General features: G+C 45.7%; 1 protein-coding gene across 2 annotated transcripts in view; it reads right to left on the bottom strand.

Moving 5' to 3' along the window:
* Positions 1-21,326, bottom strand: part of TAF4B (TATA-box binding protein associated factor 4b) — a 102,853-nt gene continuing 81,527 nt past the window's right edge. Inside the window, exon 16 of one of the 2 annotated variants that reach the window (XM_064507335.1) lies at positions 1-1,089. In XM_064507335.1, the coding sequence (XP_064363405.1) occupies positions 1,085-1,089 (5 nt within the window). In that variant the 3' untranslated portion in view covers positions 1-1,084. The remainder of the gene's footprint in view (positions 1,090-21,326) is intronic. The other variant, XM_064507336.1, reaches the window with a different exon arrangement.

Genomic DNA, 21,326 nt, shown 5'->3' with positions numbered 1-21,326 from the left:
TTGCATGAGCAGAGTACTTTGAAGGCTAGTGAGGAAGTACAAAGAAACAATGTTTAAGAAAAATCAAATATTGTGTATGTAACTTGGTGTTTTAACATGTTTCATGCATTCAGGTTCACTTCTGATTGATCTTCCTCTTGCTGGAAGGAAAAGATCCTCCAGCCACTCTCTAGAGAGTTAAATGAGCATCAGATTCCTAGAAAGGACCTTTTCTGTGTGACCAAACCAATTGCATTGAGGTGCTGCGTGCACTGGCTCGACAGTGAGATCGCTAACATTTGTTGTCTCACCACCTTCCCACTGATGCCTTTAAACACAATTGTCTTTTTGTCTAAATTTAATAGAGCATTTCTGATTTTTCAAATACAGCTGCACAAATCAGTCTGATCTGCGACTCTGCTGTAAGCTGTATATTAAATTATTTTAAGTCATTACCTGCTTAAAGTTAATATATCCATTGAGCCCAAAGGGCAATGCCAAGATGATAAATCAATCAGGCTTGTTTGTTTTGATAGAAAACAAAAATTACCTTTCACAGAATGTTTAGGAAATGTGTCATTCCTCTTCCCTGTTCTGTATAGTATGAGTGAGTTGTCTTCTAATCTATTCCATGAAACACATCAAAGACATCGGGGCTGTATTGTGATGAGCAGACAAGAAGCAAGATGTTTCTGTACATATTGGTCGTAAATGTTACTTTTTTATTGTAGTCTTTTTCTAGAATCTCTTTGCCAACCTGCCTTCATTTAAAACTTACTTACCTTGCTATATATGTACTTTTTTTACTATGGAGATTCAGACATCCTTGGCTGTTGCTTGTTAGTTATTGTTGTCTTTCTCCATGGCCTGATAACAGCTGCAATAAAAGGTGAATGGCCCCTTTTGATACATGTCATTAAAAATTAGGTCATTTACCTCTCACCAATATTTGGCTTGGCTTTATTTTTATTGCAGCAGTCTCCACCAGTCCAGTGCTCTGCAGAGTGGTCCTCACTTAGCGTGGGCAATGAACCACCTCCCTTTTAACAGTGCCCTCTCCAGCTAGCCAGGGGCTGCTGAAGGAGCAAGTGTTGCGAGAGCAGCATCACTCTGGGAAAAAAAAAAAAAAAACACCTAAAACACACCATTGTTGCAAAGTCCAGGTAGATGTGTGGCTCCTCCACCCCACAGCACCTGGCGCTCGGGAGCTGACAGGGCAGAGCAGGGGCTCCCTGGGGGGTTTGGGATTGTCCTAGCCAAAGAGGGCTGGTAGCCCAGTGCCAAGCTCCTGGCACCACCTTTGAGTCAACTGCTCCAAGAATGAGTCCTCTCAGCCTCAGGATTAGGAACTGACATATATGGGAAACATTTGCGAGGGGAGAGAGAGCAGTATGGTCCTATCCCTCCTATTGATACTTGGTATCAAGCACCTTTTTGCGGAAGGATGCATCCATAGTGCAAAAAATTTCCCGTGACGTGATTATGCTGTCTACAGGAGTGTGTGGACAGGTCAGAGGAAGCACTATCTACACGAAAGAACGCTAGGCTAAACCCACTGCTCACAGTGCCTTAAATAAACTACCAAGACTTGTTTAAAAAAAATGCCAACAGAGAAAGCAGGCGAGAAGACCATGGGAGCCTGCCATGAAAAGGCATGGGGGTGTCCCAGGTGCCACCAGTGCTGGTAGAGCATGTAACACATGAGCAGGGAGGAGAGCTTCACTGGAACGGGCCCAGCTGTTCCTCAAGTCACAGTTAAGGCACCTCTGGGTAGTTAGCTGGATGGAGGGCTTGGCATGTTCTGCCCTAGCCCTTCTGCTCGGAAGCTTGGAGGGGAGTGCGGAAGTCTGGGATGTAAAAGTAGACTATGCAAGGAAGAAGACCACGTAAACAAAAAAGGGTCTTACTGTGGGAAAATGAAGCTAAATTCATCAAAAAACGTTTAACAATGAGGTCATAAAACTAGCATTAATGAGCGTTTAGGATCACTAACAGCTTTGGTATTCAGTTTATGTTTTGGATGACAGGTTAGTGATGATAAAACTTAGGAGTGACAAGGGCAAGCACAATGTTTGTGTGAGGAAGCGATCAGAATGCGCTTTTTTGTTAGCATGTAAAAGTAGGAGGAGGGTGATAATTTAAAAGCAAAACATAGCATGTGGAGGGGGAAAGAGTCTTGATAGCTTTCATTCTTCACAGAAGAAAAGCAGTTACAATTCCTTTTGTTGTTGTGAAAAAAAGGACAAGCCAGCCACTTTATGCTAGGTAAAAAAGAAGAGCCATCCTGAAAAAGCCTGTTTTGTTACAGATTATGTTTTAATTATTTTCTTCTTCCAACATACATATATTAACTACAAAGTCTGTCTTTTCTCTGGCCATCACTTTTAAGACTATCTCGCTCAATGTGTGTTATGGACTGTTAAGAAAATTCATCAAAAGAAATAAAAACAGTATGTATGTGACTTTTAAAAAAAATTATTTATACCATTGCATGACTGTTTTTCTTTAAAATGAATGTACGCTTTCTGTCTGCCCATTCCCCCACCTCACACCCAGGGTTTGATTGTGTAGTTTAGAGAAACCGTGGCCGTTTCTGAGTGAAGGTTTGCTCTGGGAAAGGCAAGGAGGGAGAGCTTCTCAGCTCCCCGTGCTAGGATGAAGTTGTTACCCTTTTGCAGGAAGAGCTTTTCTCCCAGGTGGCAACTGGGCATCCTCTTTAAACAACATACATAAAAACAGAGCCTTTCAAGCAGGATCTGAAAATGGCTTCCCTTTCCAGCTTGCAGTTTTCTTTGTAATGCTGTAGTTGCCACAGTTCTCTAGTCTCCTTGAAAACACAGACTAGTCTACATGTGTTGTCTCTAAAAGGAAAAGCAGCAGGGAGAAGGCTTTCATGCTTCCTTGCACTTCTTGGAGATCCGACAGGACATCACTATGTTTCTTCCTCCAAATGTCACTCTTAGGTTACACTGTTTGTTTCTGGAGCATCAAAATCATCCTGCATCTTCTTATAACTAAGATAGCCCTTCATTCTGCTTTCCTTCCTTCATCACATTATCTGGGTTTTTAATTCTACCGGCCAATTTTTTTTCAGCTGACATTGATCTTTTACAACATTTTTTTTTTTGGTAGGGAACTGAATGGGGATTCAGTCCTCATGGGGGTTGAAAGCCATCAGGTGCCCGTGCTGGGCTTGATGTAATAAACTATATTTAAAGTATTACTCATAGAAAGCCTGTGAACAACAAGGCTGTAGGTCGTAATTACATCACATTATTGCTGAAGAACAAGCAAAAAGCAGAGCTGCTAGAGAGGTAGGCTCAGCACTCCTGCTTTCCTTTATGGGGCCCCAATTCGGAAAGGCATTTTGGCATGTTCTTAATTTTCAGTACATTAGAAGTTTAGTCTTAATTTCAATGGGACACTCACAGAACTGAAATTGCACATATGTTTCTATACCTCACCAAGCAAAAATACAGATGCCTAAAGAAAAGAGGGGAGAGAAGACCAAAGAAAGCCTCCCCGAATGTTCATTCTTTCTGATTTTTCATTTGTTTTAGTGATGGTAAATTGTAGGACTAAATATTGATTTTTCAGCTCTGAAGAACTGAAGGCTTTGCATCTTCTTATGTCATGTCCTCAATATGCTAAAAAAAGTCACTCCATAACCATGTTTTTTCACTATAAAAATGTGAGCAATTAACACAGCAGGTTCTCAGTTCAATACGTATAATTTATTATAAAATGTATATAATTGGTTTGGCAGACAGCAACTGCACCAACACAAACATAAACCTTTTTATGAATCCATATGTAATACTGGATGTGGATGTATTATTACTACAGCAAGATGTCACGTTAAATAACTGATGCAGATGTACAGTAGCAAATTACTGTTTTTGCCATTTTCATTAAAAAAAGAAACGAAAAAAAATTTTCACATCTCCATTATTTATTGAAGAATTTTTTAATGCACTCACTGCTGGAGCATCTGGGTGTATTAAGCAGATGAATTCAGTATCACATTAAGCTAAATTGCCCACAATGGACAGCTGCCTCATTTCATAGTTCTTGAAAGTCCAAAACATGTTTTGCGAATGTGAGACATTTGTCTCTTCCGCTCCCCGAAGCTGTGCACTGGTGGATATTTCACTGAAAAGCGGGGGGAAGCAGGAGGAAAGCACACTGCTTTGCCTTGGAGACCCTGGCAGAAGAGAAAGGCCAACAATTCCACCGCGCAGGAGAGGCAGCAGGAGCGGGAAGAGAGGCTGAAACTGCACTCCTAACTTCATGATCCAGGACCTCCTTTAAAATCGCCCGGCCAAGAAGCATCTGGTGTGCTCCTAGATGGCTTTGTCCCATGGGGAGGGAGCAGGTTGCTACAGGGGAGTGTGGGAGGGGTTTGTGGGTGCACCTGAATCTGGGGAGAAGACCTTGAAACTGCTCAGGAGACACCAGCAGCCTCTGCAGCACTGCCGTGGCTGAGCCTGGTGGCGGTGGAGCGGGAGAGATGAGGCAGCTCTTCTTCCACTGACGGCCAGCAGCGAGGGCTCTCCTCCCCTTTCCTTCCCCTCTCCTTCTCTGGGGATTTTCTTCACCCCATTGATAGAGTGCAGGACCCAATGGGGAAGACGCTGAGCCCATCTGTGCATCCTCCATGTCTGTCACATTTTTGACAGCTGTGTGCCTCCGCTTGTATCCTCCTTGCACTTCTTTGGCCTCTTCCCTCATGCTGAGGTGGATTTTCCCATGTTTTATATCGTCCTCCTCCCTTAACCCATTTTTCATCATCTCTTTCCAATCATCTGTTTTCTTTCTTCTCCTATAATCCTGTATATTTGGAGAATTTTCATTTGGACTGTTTAACATAACCACTAGATTTGTATTTTAGCCTTGTTTGGCAGGTTAAACACTCCTTTTTCTATCTTATGTTCTGCATTTTCTTCTGTCTCTTAAAATAGGTCAGGGTTGACAAACTTGAGATCCAGCTCGACTTCAGTGGAAAGTTTCAGCAGTGATTTTGGTAGAAGCAGGGGAGACAATTCCAAATATTGCAATATGAATGGCTGAAATTAAGTTTCTGGATTTATATATGGCCAGATTTCCCAAACTACTCCATGTTTCCAGTACCCTGCAGCTCCAGATGGATTTGTAGGTAGAATAATAGTTCTAAAAACAGGCCACATTTCCTTATGTTGCGAATGATGGAAGCAGGTAACAGGTTTGATCCAACTTGTCAGAGCAGGGACCTTAATCTTCCATTAGTGTCTGCTAGGAATCATGCCAAGTACTTGTTCGACATTTGTATTTATGAGTAGTACATTTGGAAGGAAGGAGGAAAAAAAAATCTTTTGCCCTTCCAACTTCACCACTTAGAGGTTCGCTTGTTCCAGGCAAACCAGAAATATCTGTCCTATCAACCCAGCCACTCACACGCTCACACGTTGCCTGACTCTGGTGCTGCTCCACCACAGCTTTCTCATCTCGTGTGTCCTGTCAATGTGCTGCAGCCATCCCTGCTTCAAGCCAACTGCAATGAGGACACAGTGGGTGAAGCCCCTCTTCCACATAGCCAGGCTAGCAGAAATCCATAATATAGATTCAGTTATATGCCATAAAATATGCTTCTACCTGCAGATTTTTTTCTATGACCCTGCTTGCCTCAGCAAGCAAGGCAGGGCACTGAGGCAAGGGGTGGCCACAGGATGCCCACTAAACCTCTGGCATGGCTGCACCAGCAGAGCACCTCTCATGCAGCCCTGCAAATAGGCAGCCAGAGCTGTTTCTAGCCTTGGTAGGGGAAAAAAGACTCCCTCATGATACTGCCATGACAGTCAGATGGTTTTTATTCTTCAGTTGTGAAACATCCCAGAAAAATAATCCAAACTGATCTCGGGAGTGAAAGAAAAAGAGAGCGGCAGCTGTTTTTGAGCTCGGCTCCTTTATCAAATGGTATCTGTTTAAACCCCTTCTGTTCAGTGTGAAATGTCCCACTAGAAAAAGTCCCCTATTTGCAGCTTATCTTTGCAGCAGCTGTCATTGTGATGCTCATTGTTCTTGAAGTTACGGGCACCTGCGTCTCACTGTGATGTGAGCTAGAGGCTCCCACTGTTTATGTCAATGTAAATATTTTTTTTGTTGAGAAACAAAAGAGCTAAAAAAGGGGAGGTTATGGGAATATTCAGTACGAGATAAGAAATCTGAGGCAGAAAAGAACACACCAATTACCTCAGCTCACACACTCATCTGCCAGATGAAACCAGTTTTACCAGCTATTGCCCAAAGGCAAAACACCACAGGGCTTCTGATGTCATGTTGGCCTTTGGTTATGAGCCGAAGTAAATGGGTACCTGGCATAAAGAGAAAAAGGGCTGTGCTACTTAATGCCAGCTTCATATATTTATGTTCATCTAGCATCAATTAAAAATACCTCTGTCTCATTCTGCCTGCCTGCCTGCTAGTGTGGTATTCATTTTCTTTCCATAACTCTTTAGATTGCTTTGCCTTACACTTTACAACAGCAAGAGTTGGCATTTGCCTCTGGCATGGCAGAGGAAGAGAAACCATTTCACTTTCATGCTGCTTTTCCTCTGCTCTGTCTCTGCACAGAGCAGCAAAGGTATTTGATGTGCTTGTTGTTTTGGAGAGGTGATGCACAAGGCCAATGCGACTGGTAATTTGCAGTGCTTCCACAGCATTAGCTTTCTCCTTAGGATTTATATTGAATCGGGAGCATTGCTGGGACAATACAGTGCTGTAGATCTGAACTGTGTGCAGTGTACTCACCTCTCTTTTCTTCTTTTTTGTATTAACCTTCTTTTCTTCTTCTTCTTTTTTTATTTTTATATCAGCAAGACCCAGTGAAGCAGACTTTATGGTGCAATAATTCTGCATGCTTTGGTTATAAATATCCTGAAGCAAAGTTAAGGTTTTTCATATAGCTATCAAAGCAACCAACCTGTGTCTGCTTCAGCACAGAAAGTGAAATGACGTTTTACACATAAAAGCTCATCAGTGGGTGGTAAACGGCCTTGGTCCTAATACATATTGCAAATATTCTGCTGCGGCACAGACTGATGGCTTTGGTAAAATTGGTACTACCTAAGACACAACGATTCGCAGTGCTAGAGGCTATCGTGGGAGCCTCAAGAGGGTCTAAGAAATCCCAGGAAAAACAAGTTTGTACTACACCGTTGCACTACAAATGACTCCTCTTTCTTTTTAAATTTCTGATTTTCTCTTTGAGAGCAAATAATGCTACAAAGTAATTTAAAAATGGAGGAAGTAAAAATCAATAACTTTAGTGATAGCAGTTTACTCCATCACAATCCATCACAATCTCTGATCTAGATTTTCCAAGCAGACTAGTGATTTCAGGGGTTGCCTTTGGCAGGTGCCCAGCATGGTGCACCTTGTCTGAAAGCAGATGCTCAATGATTTCTGAAAATCAGATGTCTTAAGATGAATATTGAAATCTACTAAATATTTCACATTTTCCTTCTGCCTCAGTGTTGCCTGCACTCAAAATGGCAAATACTTCATGATCTGAAGTCAGTGCAAGAACACTGATGTATCACTGGTTTGCAATAGTATCTATTTGAAGGGATGTTTTAAAGCAGTCTGCTGTGCTGGAAGGCTGCTCTTTCTGAACTGCTTCTAGCAAGGATGGGCTGATCTGAGCATTCGATGGCATGATTTATTTATCAGAACTTCAGTGCAATTTTTTTCTCCCCATTGACACAGGATTAAAATTAAATATCCTTAACTGCACAACATGAAAGTATAGCTTAGCTCATTCAGGTGCTTCTGTATTAGATACATGTGTAAGTGATTACTCTTTGCTAGCTTGATCTTGTATTCACGTGCAGACAAAACTCCCATGAGAAGGCTCGCCGGAATCGGATGTACAGATGAACTGTATCTATGCCTGGAGGTGGCAGCAATTGGACTAGGCCAGGGCAAATCTTTGCAGCCTTTGATTCTCAGACGACCCCATCAATAGCTGTCACTGATACTTAGGGGCTTGCCATTACGGCTTGGGTCCTTGGGAATGCATTAGATTTGTGGCCCAATAATTTTACCTGCTGGGCATAATACTGCTAGAACAAGCGTTAAAGCTCAATAGCTCACCTCTTCACTAGTTAACGAAAAATGGTGAAAAGAGATGTGCTCTCTGTGCCGACAGAGCAGCAGAACTGGAGCTGCGCGAGTCTGGCCTGCTCTGCTGAGCGCTGCCTGCCGAGGTGCAGGAGGGGGGCAGCTGGAGCCTGGCATGGAGTGGCCGTGGAGACACCAGCACTGGACAAGTCTGGTAGAGCACGACACACCTCCAAGAGCAACTGCAACATGGAAACATGCTCTCCGTCTTTGCCAAAAGTGTCCCGAGCATGCTGACCCTCAAGATTTGTTTTAACACCCATCTGCTCTAACCCTGCTCAGGGCAGAGATCAGAGCCTTGGAAGGGTGAGATCCTGCTTGTTGGGGTGTTTTTCTCCCTCTCTGTCTCTCTCTCTTGCCCTCTTTTTTTTTTTAAGTTGTAGGAGCACTGAAGCAAAACTTGATGCATTTATAATGAGTGAGTTGTATTTAAAGACTCGTTAAAGGCACGTTGAGCCAGGAACGTCACTTCAGCGCATACAGATTTTAAATTAGCACACTTAGAAGCAGCCGCGTATGGGGAAGGTGCCGCAGAGGGTGGCAAGGAGGCAGGTAGCACATCCTGCCAAGGCCAGGAGGGCACAAGAAGCACCAAGAGCAGCAGCAGCGACTGTCATGCTCTGCCACTGGGGCCCTGCTTGGCCACAGGAGAGGAGCTCCTTAAACATGGGCCTCTTTCACCACTGCCTCTGACATTTCAGTTGCATTTAATGGAGACATTTGAACCCCTTTCCTCTCTCCTGGTCCCTCGAGCTCGCTAACAGTTTCCCACAGAAGCCACACATTGCATTTCAGCCCCGTCTGATGCCAGGGGGAGGACCTGGCTGTTTCCTGGCTTGCCCCTGAGGGTGGTAGCAATACTCCTTTCTGCAGGCAGGAAATGCAGGCTCTCACCTTCCTCCGTGTGAGCGTGGCAGAGCGGTCGAAGCCACCCCACACCTGCCCTCCACCTCACCTCATGCAAGGGCAGCCACTACTTAACCTCTCGCCTGCAAGGGCTGCGTCTTATTTGTGCTACAAAGCTAGCACCCCTTTGCTGCTGTATAATTAAGCACAACCAAAGACCATAAGTAGTTTTTGTGAGCAAGAGCAAATGATTGCTCACAGAAGGGAACATAAAGTTCAGTGGCAGGGAAGATGGGTCTTGCTTTACTTGCACCATTTGAAATTTGCTTCCCAGCACCATCTGGAAAGCCTACGCTCTGGTGGCACTCAATGCTGGCACTCAATGGAGAGACAGAGCAATACTGTTTTTAGTATTTCTCTCTCTCATTTCCCAGTGCAAGCTGTATGGCAGCTCTGGACCAAGATTGGGTAGGAAACAGCATAAGTATGACTTTGCTGGGCAAAGCAGCAAGTTTTGAGGAAGAGCAGAATCCAAATGTCTTATTCAAAGTTGATGAAACCACATTTAAAACATGAGCAATTTAACCACTGCCTACCTCAGTGCTGCAGACCACCAGTGCTGATCAGCAGAGCGCTGTGCCCTGGTTTGGGATCAGGCTGCCTGCACACTTCCTTCCCAAGCATGCTGTTGGTCTGCTTACAGCTGCCCATCAGGTTGAGTCCTCAGCTGGTGACGGTTTGCTCCACACCTCTATTCCAGAAGCTCTAGGGGTCAGGTAAGGCCAACCCTCGCCACACTAGGCCTCTTTTTGCTGTTATTTGGAGGTGATTTTTGTTCAATGACATGACTGTACTGGGACAGGTGAGCTTTCATGTTGACAACTGTCATCAACTCATGGGCCTGTGCAGTGTTTTGGAGCTGCACTAATTTATAGCTCTGCAATTGAGGAGAAAGGTGGGGTCAGAATAGCTGTTACTTATAATTTAGAGCAGGCGAGGACCTTTGAGAGACTGTGCTGTAGCCAGCAGTGGAGAGCCAGGGTAGCTGGCTCTACAGCTCAGTGACTGTCCTTGTGCGAGGGCTCAGACAACACCTACTCTGTGTTTCAAGTGCTTCCCTGGCTCCTTGCCCATTTCCATACTGGGGATGTAAGATAAGTTTTGAGGTTAGCTTTAACTACTCTTCAGGGGTGGATGAACTTCCAGTGGTTATTTGGGCTAACCCTGCTTCACATTAAGTGTTTGTTATTATCAGTTATCAAGTCTCTGGCTAAGGGAAAGGAAAATATCTTAACTGGTCTAGTTCAATCATTCATATTCATTCGACCAAAGCCTCTGGCACCAGCCCTTCTGTATCAACTCCCCAGCATGATCTCAAGGATCCTTTTTTCAATCCTTTCTCCAAGCTCTCTCGTTCCACACCCAAATGAGACCCAACTCGTGGTTTATGGAAAGCTAATTAATTGTGGCATTTTATAAATTAAAAAAAGTTTCAAAAATCATTACATATCTAGCTTTAGAGACAGATCTTCAAAGGATGGTCTGGATGAGACTTCTGGTTCCTTCCCTAAACATCCCAGGCATACGCAGCAAAAGGTTGTACCTGCAACAGCCAGGGCTCATTTTCCCGAGGACTGCCTCAGTTTCCTGCCGGCTGCCCTGTCACCTTGCTGAAGCTCCTGCAGCCAGTTCCCTTGCTTCACGTGCTGTTTGGGCATCTGCCAGCGCACCCCTCTGAACCGCTGGGCAGGCAAGGTGGACAGGAGTGCCCTGCTCCTTCCCAGCGCAGCTTTGGGCGCCCTCAGCCGCTGCATGGCACGGAGCAAGCTGGCTGCCGCTGCCACATCCTATGTGACCAGGGATACCATGCTTTGGGCTGTGCCCTTGCACCCTGCACCCTGGCTCGTGGTATGACTCGTTCCCACCTCGCAGGCAACACGCCCACGTGCTGAGCTGCAGGCAGAGAACAGCGAAATGCAACGACTGTTCACAGCTGGGTTCTCCCAGCGCTGCACAGCTCTGCACAGTATCAGGGAAGTGGGCGATGCACTAGACGGTACAACTGCAGAGCTGTTTTCCTCAGCCTGAGACCAGGCATGAGAGCATGGAGATGGCAGTGCTGTGAGCCAGGGCAGATCAGACAAGCTATGCCTGCGGCTACATGTGCGTGACATCCCAGCACCACTGTTTCTAGGCTGTCTCACATTCTGCTTCACCTTGGCCCCATTTTCCTGGGGAATCTCTGTCAGTGCAAAGCCCATCTCCCAGGAGTGACCTTTCTGTCACTGAAGGAGGCCTTCCCCTCCTGGGGACAGGGCTTGGCCCGGGGACTGCATCGGGAGAAGGGCAGCAGGGTGAAGAACTGGAGGGACACAGCATCTGCACCAGGCTGAGGGGCCATCTATCCATGCAGCAACCACTATTCTGAGCCACAGACTGGGAGAGCTCATCCCTTACCCCTGGCTCTCCCAGGGATGGCCCAGGTAAACATAAAACGGCTGGCTGTGGCCTCCGGGATATTTTGCTGCTCCTGTACAGCAATCTCTCGCAGGCGGCTCTCGCAGCCATGGCAGTGTGAGGAGGGTGAACGGCTACAGGCAAAATGCATAGATGAGGCAGGTGTGGGAAGTGAGGAAAGGTGATCATCCCACGCAGAAGACCCACTGTAAGGGATGCACCACTGGTTACTTTGCAGTGCTCCCAGAAGTCGGTCATGGCAGGAGCTCGTCAGGCAGAGATGACTGCAAACGCAGAGCGAAGAGCTCCCCGGGCAATGGAGCGCTGCCATGGGCACTGGGTGATGGGACCCTAGAAACAGCCACTGGACTAGGACAAGGCACTGCAGGGGAGGTTGCTTATGCCATCATGTCTTCAAAGTTTCTCCTTTACTAGTTTGTTTGCCTGTGTCAGTCTCTTCAAGCATAGTTATCCCAGGGTCTGGGCTAATAGTCATGATTTGAGTTTGGAGTTAAAACAGAATAGACAGGGGGAAAGGGTGGTTTGCCTGCCCCTTTGTTCCTCTTGGAGTGTCTTCTGTCCTTGCAGCTGGGGGGGGGAGTAGGGAGAGATGGTCATCCACCCCAGCTGGGCTCAGAGGAGGACTGCCTGATCCTGAAATCTACCCTCTGGTCAAGAGTCCGGCTACTCTTTGGCAGTCCAGAGTAGCAAGAGCCAGGAAAGCCAATGTGATGGTTTGTGGTGTACTAAGAGCGTGTGTGGCGCAGACCTGCTTGGACTGGGCTGAGTCTGAAGGGGCCTTGTGGAGTATTTAAGGATTTTTGTGATAAAAGGCTGTGCATGAGGGCTCCTAAACATTGCAAAGCATGGAGGTGAGCACAATACTCTGAAAGGACCATGAGGGACTGTACTGGAAGGTGGGCTGGGATCTCTGTGCCAGGGTGGCCTACACAAGGGCCAGCAGACCAGTGCAGATGTAGGCTTTAGTCCAAGGCAGCCCCTGTAATGTTATGTGGGAGCTGAATGCTTTACCAGCAGGGCCCATGAAGGAGAGAGAGAAGAGGTATGTGTCTTGCTGGAAATATCACTGAATGCATGATCTGCTGCCTTCGCACTCACTGCTTTAAAACATAACATCAACCCACATGCAACAAGGTACAAAAAACATGTTTCAAAAAACCATGTGTCTAATTTTCCTTTTATACAGCCAAATTTTCCTCTTTTTGCAATAACTAATAAGTTTATTACTTTGTCCATTGCCTTCCATTAAGTGGTGTAATGATGTTAAATCCAGCTGTCCCGCACTCTAAATTCCCCAAAGTTTGGAAAAGCGGCCTAGAATGAAAGCTGTTGTCACAAAGACATCTAAACATGGTTTGGCTGTTGATTATTACAGGGTTTGTGAAGGGATGGGCTGAAATTGTTAATGCAACTTGGGCAGTTTTGTTACAAACACTGTGGTCAAGATTTTATTACAGGTGTTCATGTGCCTTGATTCACGAAGCTTAAATCACATGATAGGAGAAGCAGCCATGTTACCAATGCTTGCAGAAGCATAATATATATGAAAGTATTTCCAGTGCTTCCATCTCCCCAGAAGTAAACAGAAATTAAAATGTGCTCTAAGTTTGCACACAGAGAGTCATTAAGTTTGTATAGTTAGGGACTAGAGGGAGGCAGGGAAGGGGGATTTTTGGTATTTTTTTTTCTTTTTTTGCCTTGGGCAAAATTTTCAACATTAACTAATTAATGTTTATGAAGCACTTTGCATATATAGTGCCTTTCATCAGGGGATCTCCAAGTATTAGATTATATTATCTGGAAGGCCTCAGGCCTGTGCATACTAGCCCTAAAAAGTATTAGCCTTATAAACTTCAGTAATTCACTTCGGGTTTTTCTGGGGTTTTTTTTTTGGTTAATTTTTTTTAATCTTCTTTATTCTGAAAACATGCTGAGCATTTTGGCTGTGCATGTAAAAAGGTGGTAAAAAGGATGGTGTCAGTCAGAATGACCATATGAAAAATCCAAACCCCGTAACGCACTTCTCAACTCCTCTGATTGCTTGAGTTAGGGTGTAGCAACAGTGCCAAACTTAAATTGAACTATAAAACCCACATGTCAAATAGAGATCAGTAGGAGGTATCATCACTAGTTGAGGAAGCAGCTCTGATTGATAGTTACTGTGCATTATATAGTTATGACAAGGGAGAGAAAGAGAGATCTGATTTGCAGCAGCTGCAGGAGGCAGAAGGAAGCTACCAGGAAAGGGGGAAGAAACTTCTCCTTGGGGGCAATCTGGTGGCTCTTTTGTGCCACATTAAGTTTATGTTACAGAAAAAAAAGGGGTTGGTGGTGGCTGGGAGCAGGCAAGCCAAGGAGGGGCATGAAAATTGCCCAGCTGGCCCAGCTGCAGTGTCTTCAGGCAGTCACTGACACTGTCCCAGGCCGAACTAAGAGGCAGAGTACCCCTAAGCCATGCCAACAGTAGTGAATCTTCCATGTGTCAAATCTAAAAAGCCTGCTTGGGTGTGGGCTCAGCTGATGACTCAAACAATTACTTAACAATAGCTTGTTGCGTGAGTTGACAGAGATGTAGCCAGGTTCACAATGGAAAAAATGTGTGGGCATTTCTGCTTTAGCGAAACACATGGAGAACAGACTTGCTGCTGCATGCAGGAACTACCAACAGAGAAAGCAAGGCCTTGGGGAGCAGAAACTTGACAGGGACAAAGCAGAGGATGTCTTTGCCCTTACTTGCATGTCTTACAGGTGGAAATCCCCCAGCTGAATTTAGTTGGGTAAGGGCTGCTGCTAAGAAGCCAAAGAACAAGCAGCAAATACATTCTTTCAAAGAGTCAGTGGTATTCAGAAATCAAGAACAGAATCATCCCCTACGAGGCCAGCTTACCAAAGCACCCTTGCTGAGCAGTGAAAGTTCACAGCAAAGAGAAGGAAATCCCTCTCCTTCAAAGGAGGAGATTTGAATAGACTGATGGCACACATTACTAAAACCAGATAGATATTGCCTCATGAAAACATCCAGAGAGCTCTTCCAGAGCCTGAACACAGTGAGGAACTTGATGGAGGAATGACTAAAATTACTCATTCAGCGCTCATGGACTCACAGTCTCAGTTCGAAAATAACCACAGGGTACAGCTCCAGTGGGAGAAGCAGTTGGAAAAGTATGCAAGGGGACTGCGAGTAACTGCTTGCCAGGTTGGAGGCAGGGAGCACCAAGGAACTCCAAGGAGTGGAAATCCATTTCAGGACATTGACAGGTTGAGATCAGATTCACTGACTAACTCACAAGATCCTATAGATTTGCAACATGGGAAAAAAAAGACTAGAGTGGATAATCCATGCACCTTGCATGGTGTACTCCCAGTTCCTGGCTGAGGAAGATGCACATGGATCTAGGGAGACATTTGCTTCCTCGATTAAGAATGGCATTACGACAGAGATGCAGGTGTAGAACAGCTCTCCCTGGCACAGAGCACAGCCAGAGGTGACTGCTGTGGAGCTCCACATCTTTTATCCCTGGAGCCTGCACTGTGCACAAACTCTAAGAGGCCATGAATTTGTATCTTCAGTTCTCCTAGAAAGCATAGCCCACACAACCTGCTCTATTGTAGCAAGCAAGACAGGATCATAAGGGCCAACTACTGACTGAAAGTGAAGAGAAGATTAAACTTCCTTCTTTGAAGATGCTACACCACAGAGACTCAGCCTGGTAGCTGCTAGAAGTCTCATCACCTTGCTCCAGTCAATGGTGTAGACTTATTTATGGCATGTGAACCCACTCAGCATTGGAAAGGACTTTTCCTAGTCTTTTCTCTCCCCCTCAGGTAGATGTGGTTTGAGAGAGACTGGGAGAATAAGAATCGAAGGAAGAATTATTTGGGGTGTGGTTAGGTCTGCTCCCTGAGGGCTGTGACAGTGTTAATTTTGTTGGATCTTTACAAGATGAGGGTTCACTTCGCTCTTTCAGCATCTGCTGTTCTACATTCACAGTGTTTGTCTTCCACTAACAAATATGGAAGCAGAACTGTGTATTTATATTGGCAAATGAGACCATCTACCAGATACAGAGCCTCTAACGAGGCAAGCAGGCATGTTTATGAGGTGCTGCTGCTGCTGGCTGTGCGTGTATGTATTATACTCACCTCTTCTTTGATGTAGACACTTCACTTAGGGGTCAGGCTAATACGCTTGGTCCTTCAGGCCAGGATACTCCCACACTTGCTTGTTATGCAGCAGAAAAGAGTGCTTGTTGCTACTAGTACTACCTCCAACCTACAGCAAGAGTGGATTAATTCATGCTCATCAATAGACACCTAGGCACCTTTTCCCTTTCTCTGAACTCAGGAAACAGAAGTTACTGCACTAGGCCCTAGGGAGCCTTGGGATGGGCATGATGGCTGGTAGGTAACCACAAACCAGCTTTGAGTCATTCCTCCCTCTGGAACCAGAACAGCTCTTGCTTATGAGCTACCGTTGCAACAGTTATTGCTCCTGTTAGATTTTAGTGGTTTCACAGCCCACTGGTTACTGTCTCTACCCACTGGCTTGTAAGTAACTGGGATTTGTCTTCATGAGAGAGTGATACAAACGCTTTGATGCAAAATACACTGCTCAGCTTTGAAGGAGAAGGCCTGTGAGGTTTTACCTGTTGCACGGCTGGAGCTCCACCCTTTACCAAAGCAGGTGCACTGCTGACTGCAGAGTTCAGTCTCAGCAGGTCTGGGAGAACTGAAACTCTGGCTGCTCTTCCCTTTTGCATGCAATTCCCTCTAACTCCTGAATGCTCTTCCTGTGACAGGTAATTTGCCTACCTGACGGGAGTACAGGAAGGTCCGCATAGCCTGGGATTTCCCCATGTTTCACACTAACAAGGCCTGATGGATATGCTTATGTAACTGTGAGGTGGGACTTACAAGCAACACGGGGGCAACACGTAAGGGTTCTGCTGAGAACAGTGGGTTCTGCTGAAGTAGAAGATGTCAGTCCAGTGCAGGGAGGCCAATCTAACATGTGTGGGCTCATGAAGGTCTTCTCATGGTGCTGTGTAGGCAACTGTCTTTGGGAGTCCTCTCACACTGGGATTACTTTGCAGGGCTTCTTGTGTGGATAGCTCCAGTTGAGTAGTTGGAGTGTGACTAGAGATCTTGCAGGGCCCAATATAATAGTGCTGGCAGTGACTATGGGACTCAGTGGGGATAGACAAGAAAGGACTTGCAGCAAAGCTGACTTTGCAAGGCTGAATTGGGCAACAGCAATTTAGATCAGGTATAGATCTAGAGGCCCTCAAGTGAGGCAGGAGACTGAGGAAGTTTCCATCTTTTGCCAACACATCCATATTTGGAGATGTGGGTGAAGACTGTTCTCTGCCTAGGTTTTCAGACTCCAATAAATTGGGTGATTTAGTCTAGCATTAGGGAAGCTTGCCACAGCACTCTCCTTTTCTGGTCTTGGGGTTCTTTGGGTGACTTTGGGGAAAGAGGTATTTATTTGTAGTATCTTCAGCTCTGGCTCATAGAGGACTCTCACACAGTTATAAAAGCAGGAGGACAGCCTAAAAGACTGATTATTTTCTAGAAACAGGAAGGGAGGCTAGTTGCGGATGGCCATGGCAAGATTTAGCATTTGACTAAAGTTTCCACAATCTGAAAATTAGATTGTGCTGTTTCTGCTGTCTTCAGGAAGGCAGGTGCTGTCATAGCAAGATGGTGTAAGAAGCAGAGAGTTGCCCTGTGCCGTAGATGCATTAGGACCTTTTCTGACGCTTGTCTGGCTGACCTCCAACAATTCACAGCCTTCCAGAACCCACTCAGCAGGAGCAACTCTCATCATCCTGGGGTGTGCCGTTTTGTTTTTGTGGCACAGGCTACTTACATATTTGAACTGTCTGAAGTGCTGGCTATCTCTTGTTGAAGTCTGTGAGACAGAAACAGAGATGCCACTTCCTTGCTGCTTAGCTACTGGTGGGAAGACTGCCCTTAATAAAAACAGCTGCTCAGTGGTGGACTCTGTGGTCTCTCACTGACTCTGTGGTCCCATAATGGTGGGCTACGTGGGTTCTGTTGTCTGTCGATGCAGCTCATCAAGAATTTGAGGGGTGACAATATCCTAGTGAGAGGGGTGAATAGGAAGAGTGTGGAAGGGAGAGCAGAGCAATAAGACAGATTTAGGGGATTAGGATCCTGGGAATATCATCTCAACTCAGGAGGGAGGACTGTGCAGGGACCGTGCAGCTGGCAAGAAGGAGGCATTCTTATAAAACAATTTAAGCCTTGACTCCAGCTTGTCAATGTTCTCTCCCAAATTGAGGGCATGTAGCTTCCCCTAGAGCTTTGAAAACAAGAAGGGAAATACCCTTCAGAAACTGCCCAGATTTCGTATTTGAAATTCAGACCACCAGTCTTGTGATTCCTGGAGATCTGATTCATGCTTTTTGAACATGTGGGTTTGGCAATCCCATGCTTGCATTTAGAGCCATTTCCCAACCCCTTGTTTTCCCCAGAGGTGTTCTTACTCTTCCCCTTTTTACTCCTGTATACATGAAATAAACTGCTTGGGGGTTAGGGGAGTTGTTACCGATGGCAAAACTCATCTATTAAATTCTCAGTGAGCTGCTTTCACTAAACAACCCTCCCCCTCCAACTTCAGAGTCTAAAATAACCATGGTTAGCTAGAACAACTCCTCCTTTTCTGCTTTGCTTCGGGGTGGGAGATAGACCTTACAGCTCTGCTCAGAAAGAAGTGAGAAAATGCTGTCCCCCCTGATGCAGCCACACAGAGGGTGGTGGACAAGCCCCAGGCTGCTGCACCTCCTCTGAGCTGTCTCTCTGCTCTTGTTTTTCTAGGCAGCATGGGGAGGAAACAGCTAAGCTCCTTCAAACCCATTAGCTGCTCTGGAGGAGAGGTCCTGTGTGTGCACAGGCTTGTAAGCTTTATGCGAGTGCATCTAAAGGCCTCAAGAAAGGAAGGCAGGTTATGTTTTGGGAGACCAAGCATGGGAGTTTTGTCCCCATAGTCAGTCAGGTGGTTAAAAAAAAAATCCCTTTTTCCCCCCTAAAGTCCACTTGTGGGAAGGACTGCATCTTCATCAACATAGGTATCAATCAGGACATAAGTGCTACCTTAGTGCAAAGAACCAATGTTGATTATCCGAAGCCTCTGTTGAGTGCCATTTGGATTCTCATAGACAGTCCGCTGCTGGCATGATAAAAGGCAAAACCCCACACTCATGGGAGTGGAGACTGTTTTCAATTCTCTGCAAGAGATCCCTGCCCACTTGAAGACAGAACAGTAGTCTGAGAATAAAAGGGAGTCCCACTGTGATGGATAGGCTTTGCATGGTGTTAGCCTGCAACCCTCCCAAACTGCAGGCCAGAGCAGCAGGGGAGGACGGAAGCCCACAGAGGCAAATGTCTTACAGCAAAAGCGCATCTCTGAATTGGTTCAGCCCAGCCTGCACTCTCAAACATCACTGCTGGGCCAGGAAAGGTGACCTGCAGGGTTAGCAGATGCAGCGAAATGTAGTATTATTGGACTTGCAGCTAATTCCAGAAAAAGACTTTGTCATGGTATCAGGTATTAGGTACATTAGGAGGCATAAATAGACCTTGCTGTCTTGAGATCCCAAACCTCAAGTTACATGCCAAGGAGGTCCACAAAGGCCAGCGTACTGAGTGGAGAACTACCAAAATTAGCTCAAGGGAAACCCCTGACATAGAGATTTAGATGCCTACCTGTAAGCTGCTGAGAAGTGCTTCTTTCTCATGGTGCTAGTTATAATGAAACCTAACAATAGCAAGTTTTTGTTGGTATTACAGCAAAGCAGAACTTGAAGGAGACGTCCGAAACAGAGCTTGCACTCGAAACAGCTTAATAGTCTAAAATAACTACAGCTGCATGGAACAGCTCTCCTCATTTCTGCTTTTGATCCACACAGGGGTCGAGGAAAGCAGAAACTCCTCTAATCCTGCTGTCCTCACCTGAGGAAAAGAAAATCCATGTCCTTGACACCTTGTAAGAGAGGAGGAAGAGTGAGGCAATGGTGCAGATCTGTATAGGGAGCGCTTGTTGAGGGGCTACAGAAGTCAAAGCCGAGACTCCTAAGCTCTTCAGAGGGAAGGAATGATGGGAGCAACGTTGCCTAATGACTAATTGAGATGACGGACAGAGAAAGTAACTGAGCTCTATTCTAGCTCTGTTGAGTTTGAATTAAGGTCTGAACACAGAGGGAATCCAAGTGCGCAAAATTACTATTTGCACAGAGGACAACAGCTCTGTGACAGAGAGATCTGCACCCCAGTAGCCCAGAAAAATGGCAGCTGAATGTCTGTTCCTGCATGACATGCCTTCCTATAGAAGGAAACCAAAGGACAGTGCCTAAAGAAAGCTGGAGATCGGATGGTAGTTATCCAAAGAAAAAAAATTATTTCAGAGATTGGAAAACTGGAACAGCCATGGAAGCTGAGGGGGAAGGCAAGGTTTCAGGGAGAGTAAAAGTGGCTGACAAGCTATGCAAGATGAAGGTAGCAGTGCCAATCCGGGCCTTTGCCCAGCCAAAACAGAATTTTGCTTGAGTTTCACCTGAGCGCAGAAGTTAAAGCCAAGTCAGAGAGTGTCTGGAGGAAGCAGACATTTGATTCAGTGTTTACAAATTATTCAAAGGGCTTAAAACACTGAGAGGGAGAACGGGCAGTAGTCAGGGAGACCAGTAAAGGAAAAAAACAGGAGGAGCTACAGCATGTTTGTGTTGCAAGAGATTAGGGCAGGCAAAAATGTAAAATTAAGGCAGTTAAGGAAAGGGGCCAAGGTGGAAAGGAGATTCAACACCACAAAACAAGGAGAAGGGATTTTACGTATAAGTGGAAAGGATCAGCTGGGTCATTGCATCCAGATCTCAGACAGCCATGTCTGAGGCTCTGAGCCCAAAGTACCACAGAATACTCATGCCCATGTCCCAAAATTAGGAGCTCAAGGCCTTTATGTATGAAAGGCCATAAAATTATTTTGTGTCATCAGCAGAAATTAGGAGAAATCATAAGGACTTGCTGGTGTCTTAAGGCTGGCTTGTCAAACAGACCTCCACAGGGAAGGACGCATTAAAAAAAGAGCCTGAACATAGTGGCAGATCCAGGAGTGCACAGAGTGATCAGTCTGCCCAAAGTTGGCTTAAACCTCAGCAAGGTCTCTTGGCTCTGGGCTACCCACCCTGCCTCAGTCCATGCACTGTGTACTGAAGCCATCATATGGCCGAAAGCCACTAGACTCAAACCTTGCAGAGCTGAGGGGAAAAGCAGTTTCAGGGCAGCTCCAAGGGCCCCTTGTAGGCTGGGGCTGGGCTGGGCAGGCCCGTTGGCCCTGGGGCAGCTGGATGATGTTGGCTCCTCCTGGCTCACTGCCCAGCAGCCGGCTTTCCCAACAACTCCGCTGCTAGAGCAACTCCTCCGCCTCTCACAGCACAAAGTCCCATTATAGGAACTACAAGGGAGTCACGGCTGGCTCCTGAAACCCTTTGCCCCTGCTTTCCCCAACCTGCCCACCCTACCTAAATGCAAAACTTCTTCAACTTCTTCATACTGAATCAGCACTCAAGGCAGTTGCCAGTTCTATGTGAGTTTAAAACCCTTGTTGAGGAGAAACCTGTATTGTTGGGGAAAAAAATCACCAAAATCTGTTTGCTAGCTTTGAGCCACGGTCAAATCTCAGCTTTTACTAAGAACCATGAGAAGTTTACCTTTGCTGTTAAAGACAAAAAGCCTGAAAATGCTATCTAGCCTAAGTAATGAAAAAGTCTCACTCAGGTATACTAAACTTGGGAACAGTCAGATCTCTGCAAAGCTTTCTTAAGTTTTGACTTGATCAAGACCAGAGA

Source organism: Dromaius novaehollandiae, chromosome 2 (assembly GCF_036370855.1).
Source record: "Dromaius novaehollandiae isolate bDroNov1 chromosome 2, bDroNov1.hap1, whole genome shotgun sequence".
In the NCBI taxonomy this organism is placed as follows: Eukaryota; Metazoa; Chordata; class Aves; order Casuariiformes; family Dromaiidae; genus Dromaius; species Dromaius novaehollandiae.
Note: the sequence above shows the minus strand (reverse complement) of the source record. Positions and strands in the feature narration are given on the sequence as shown.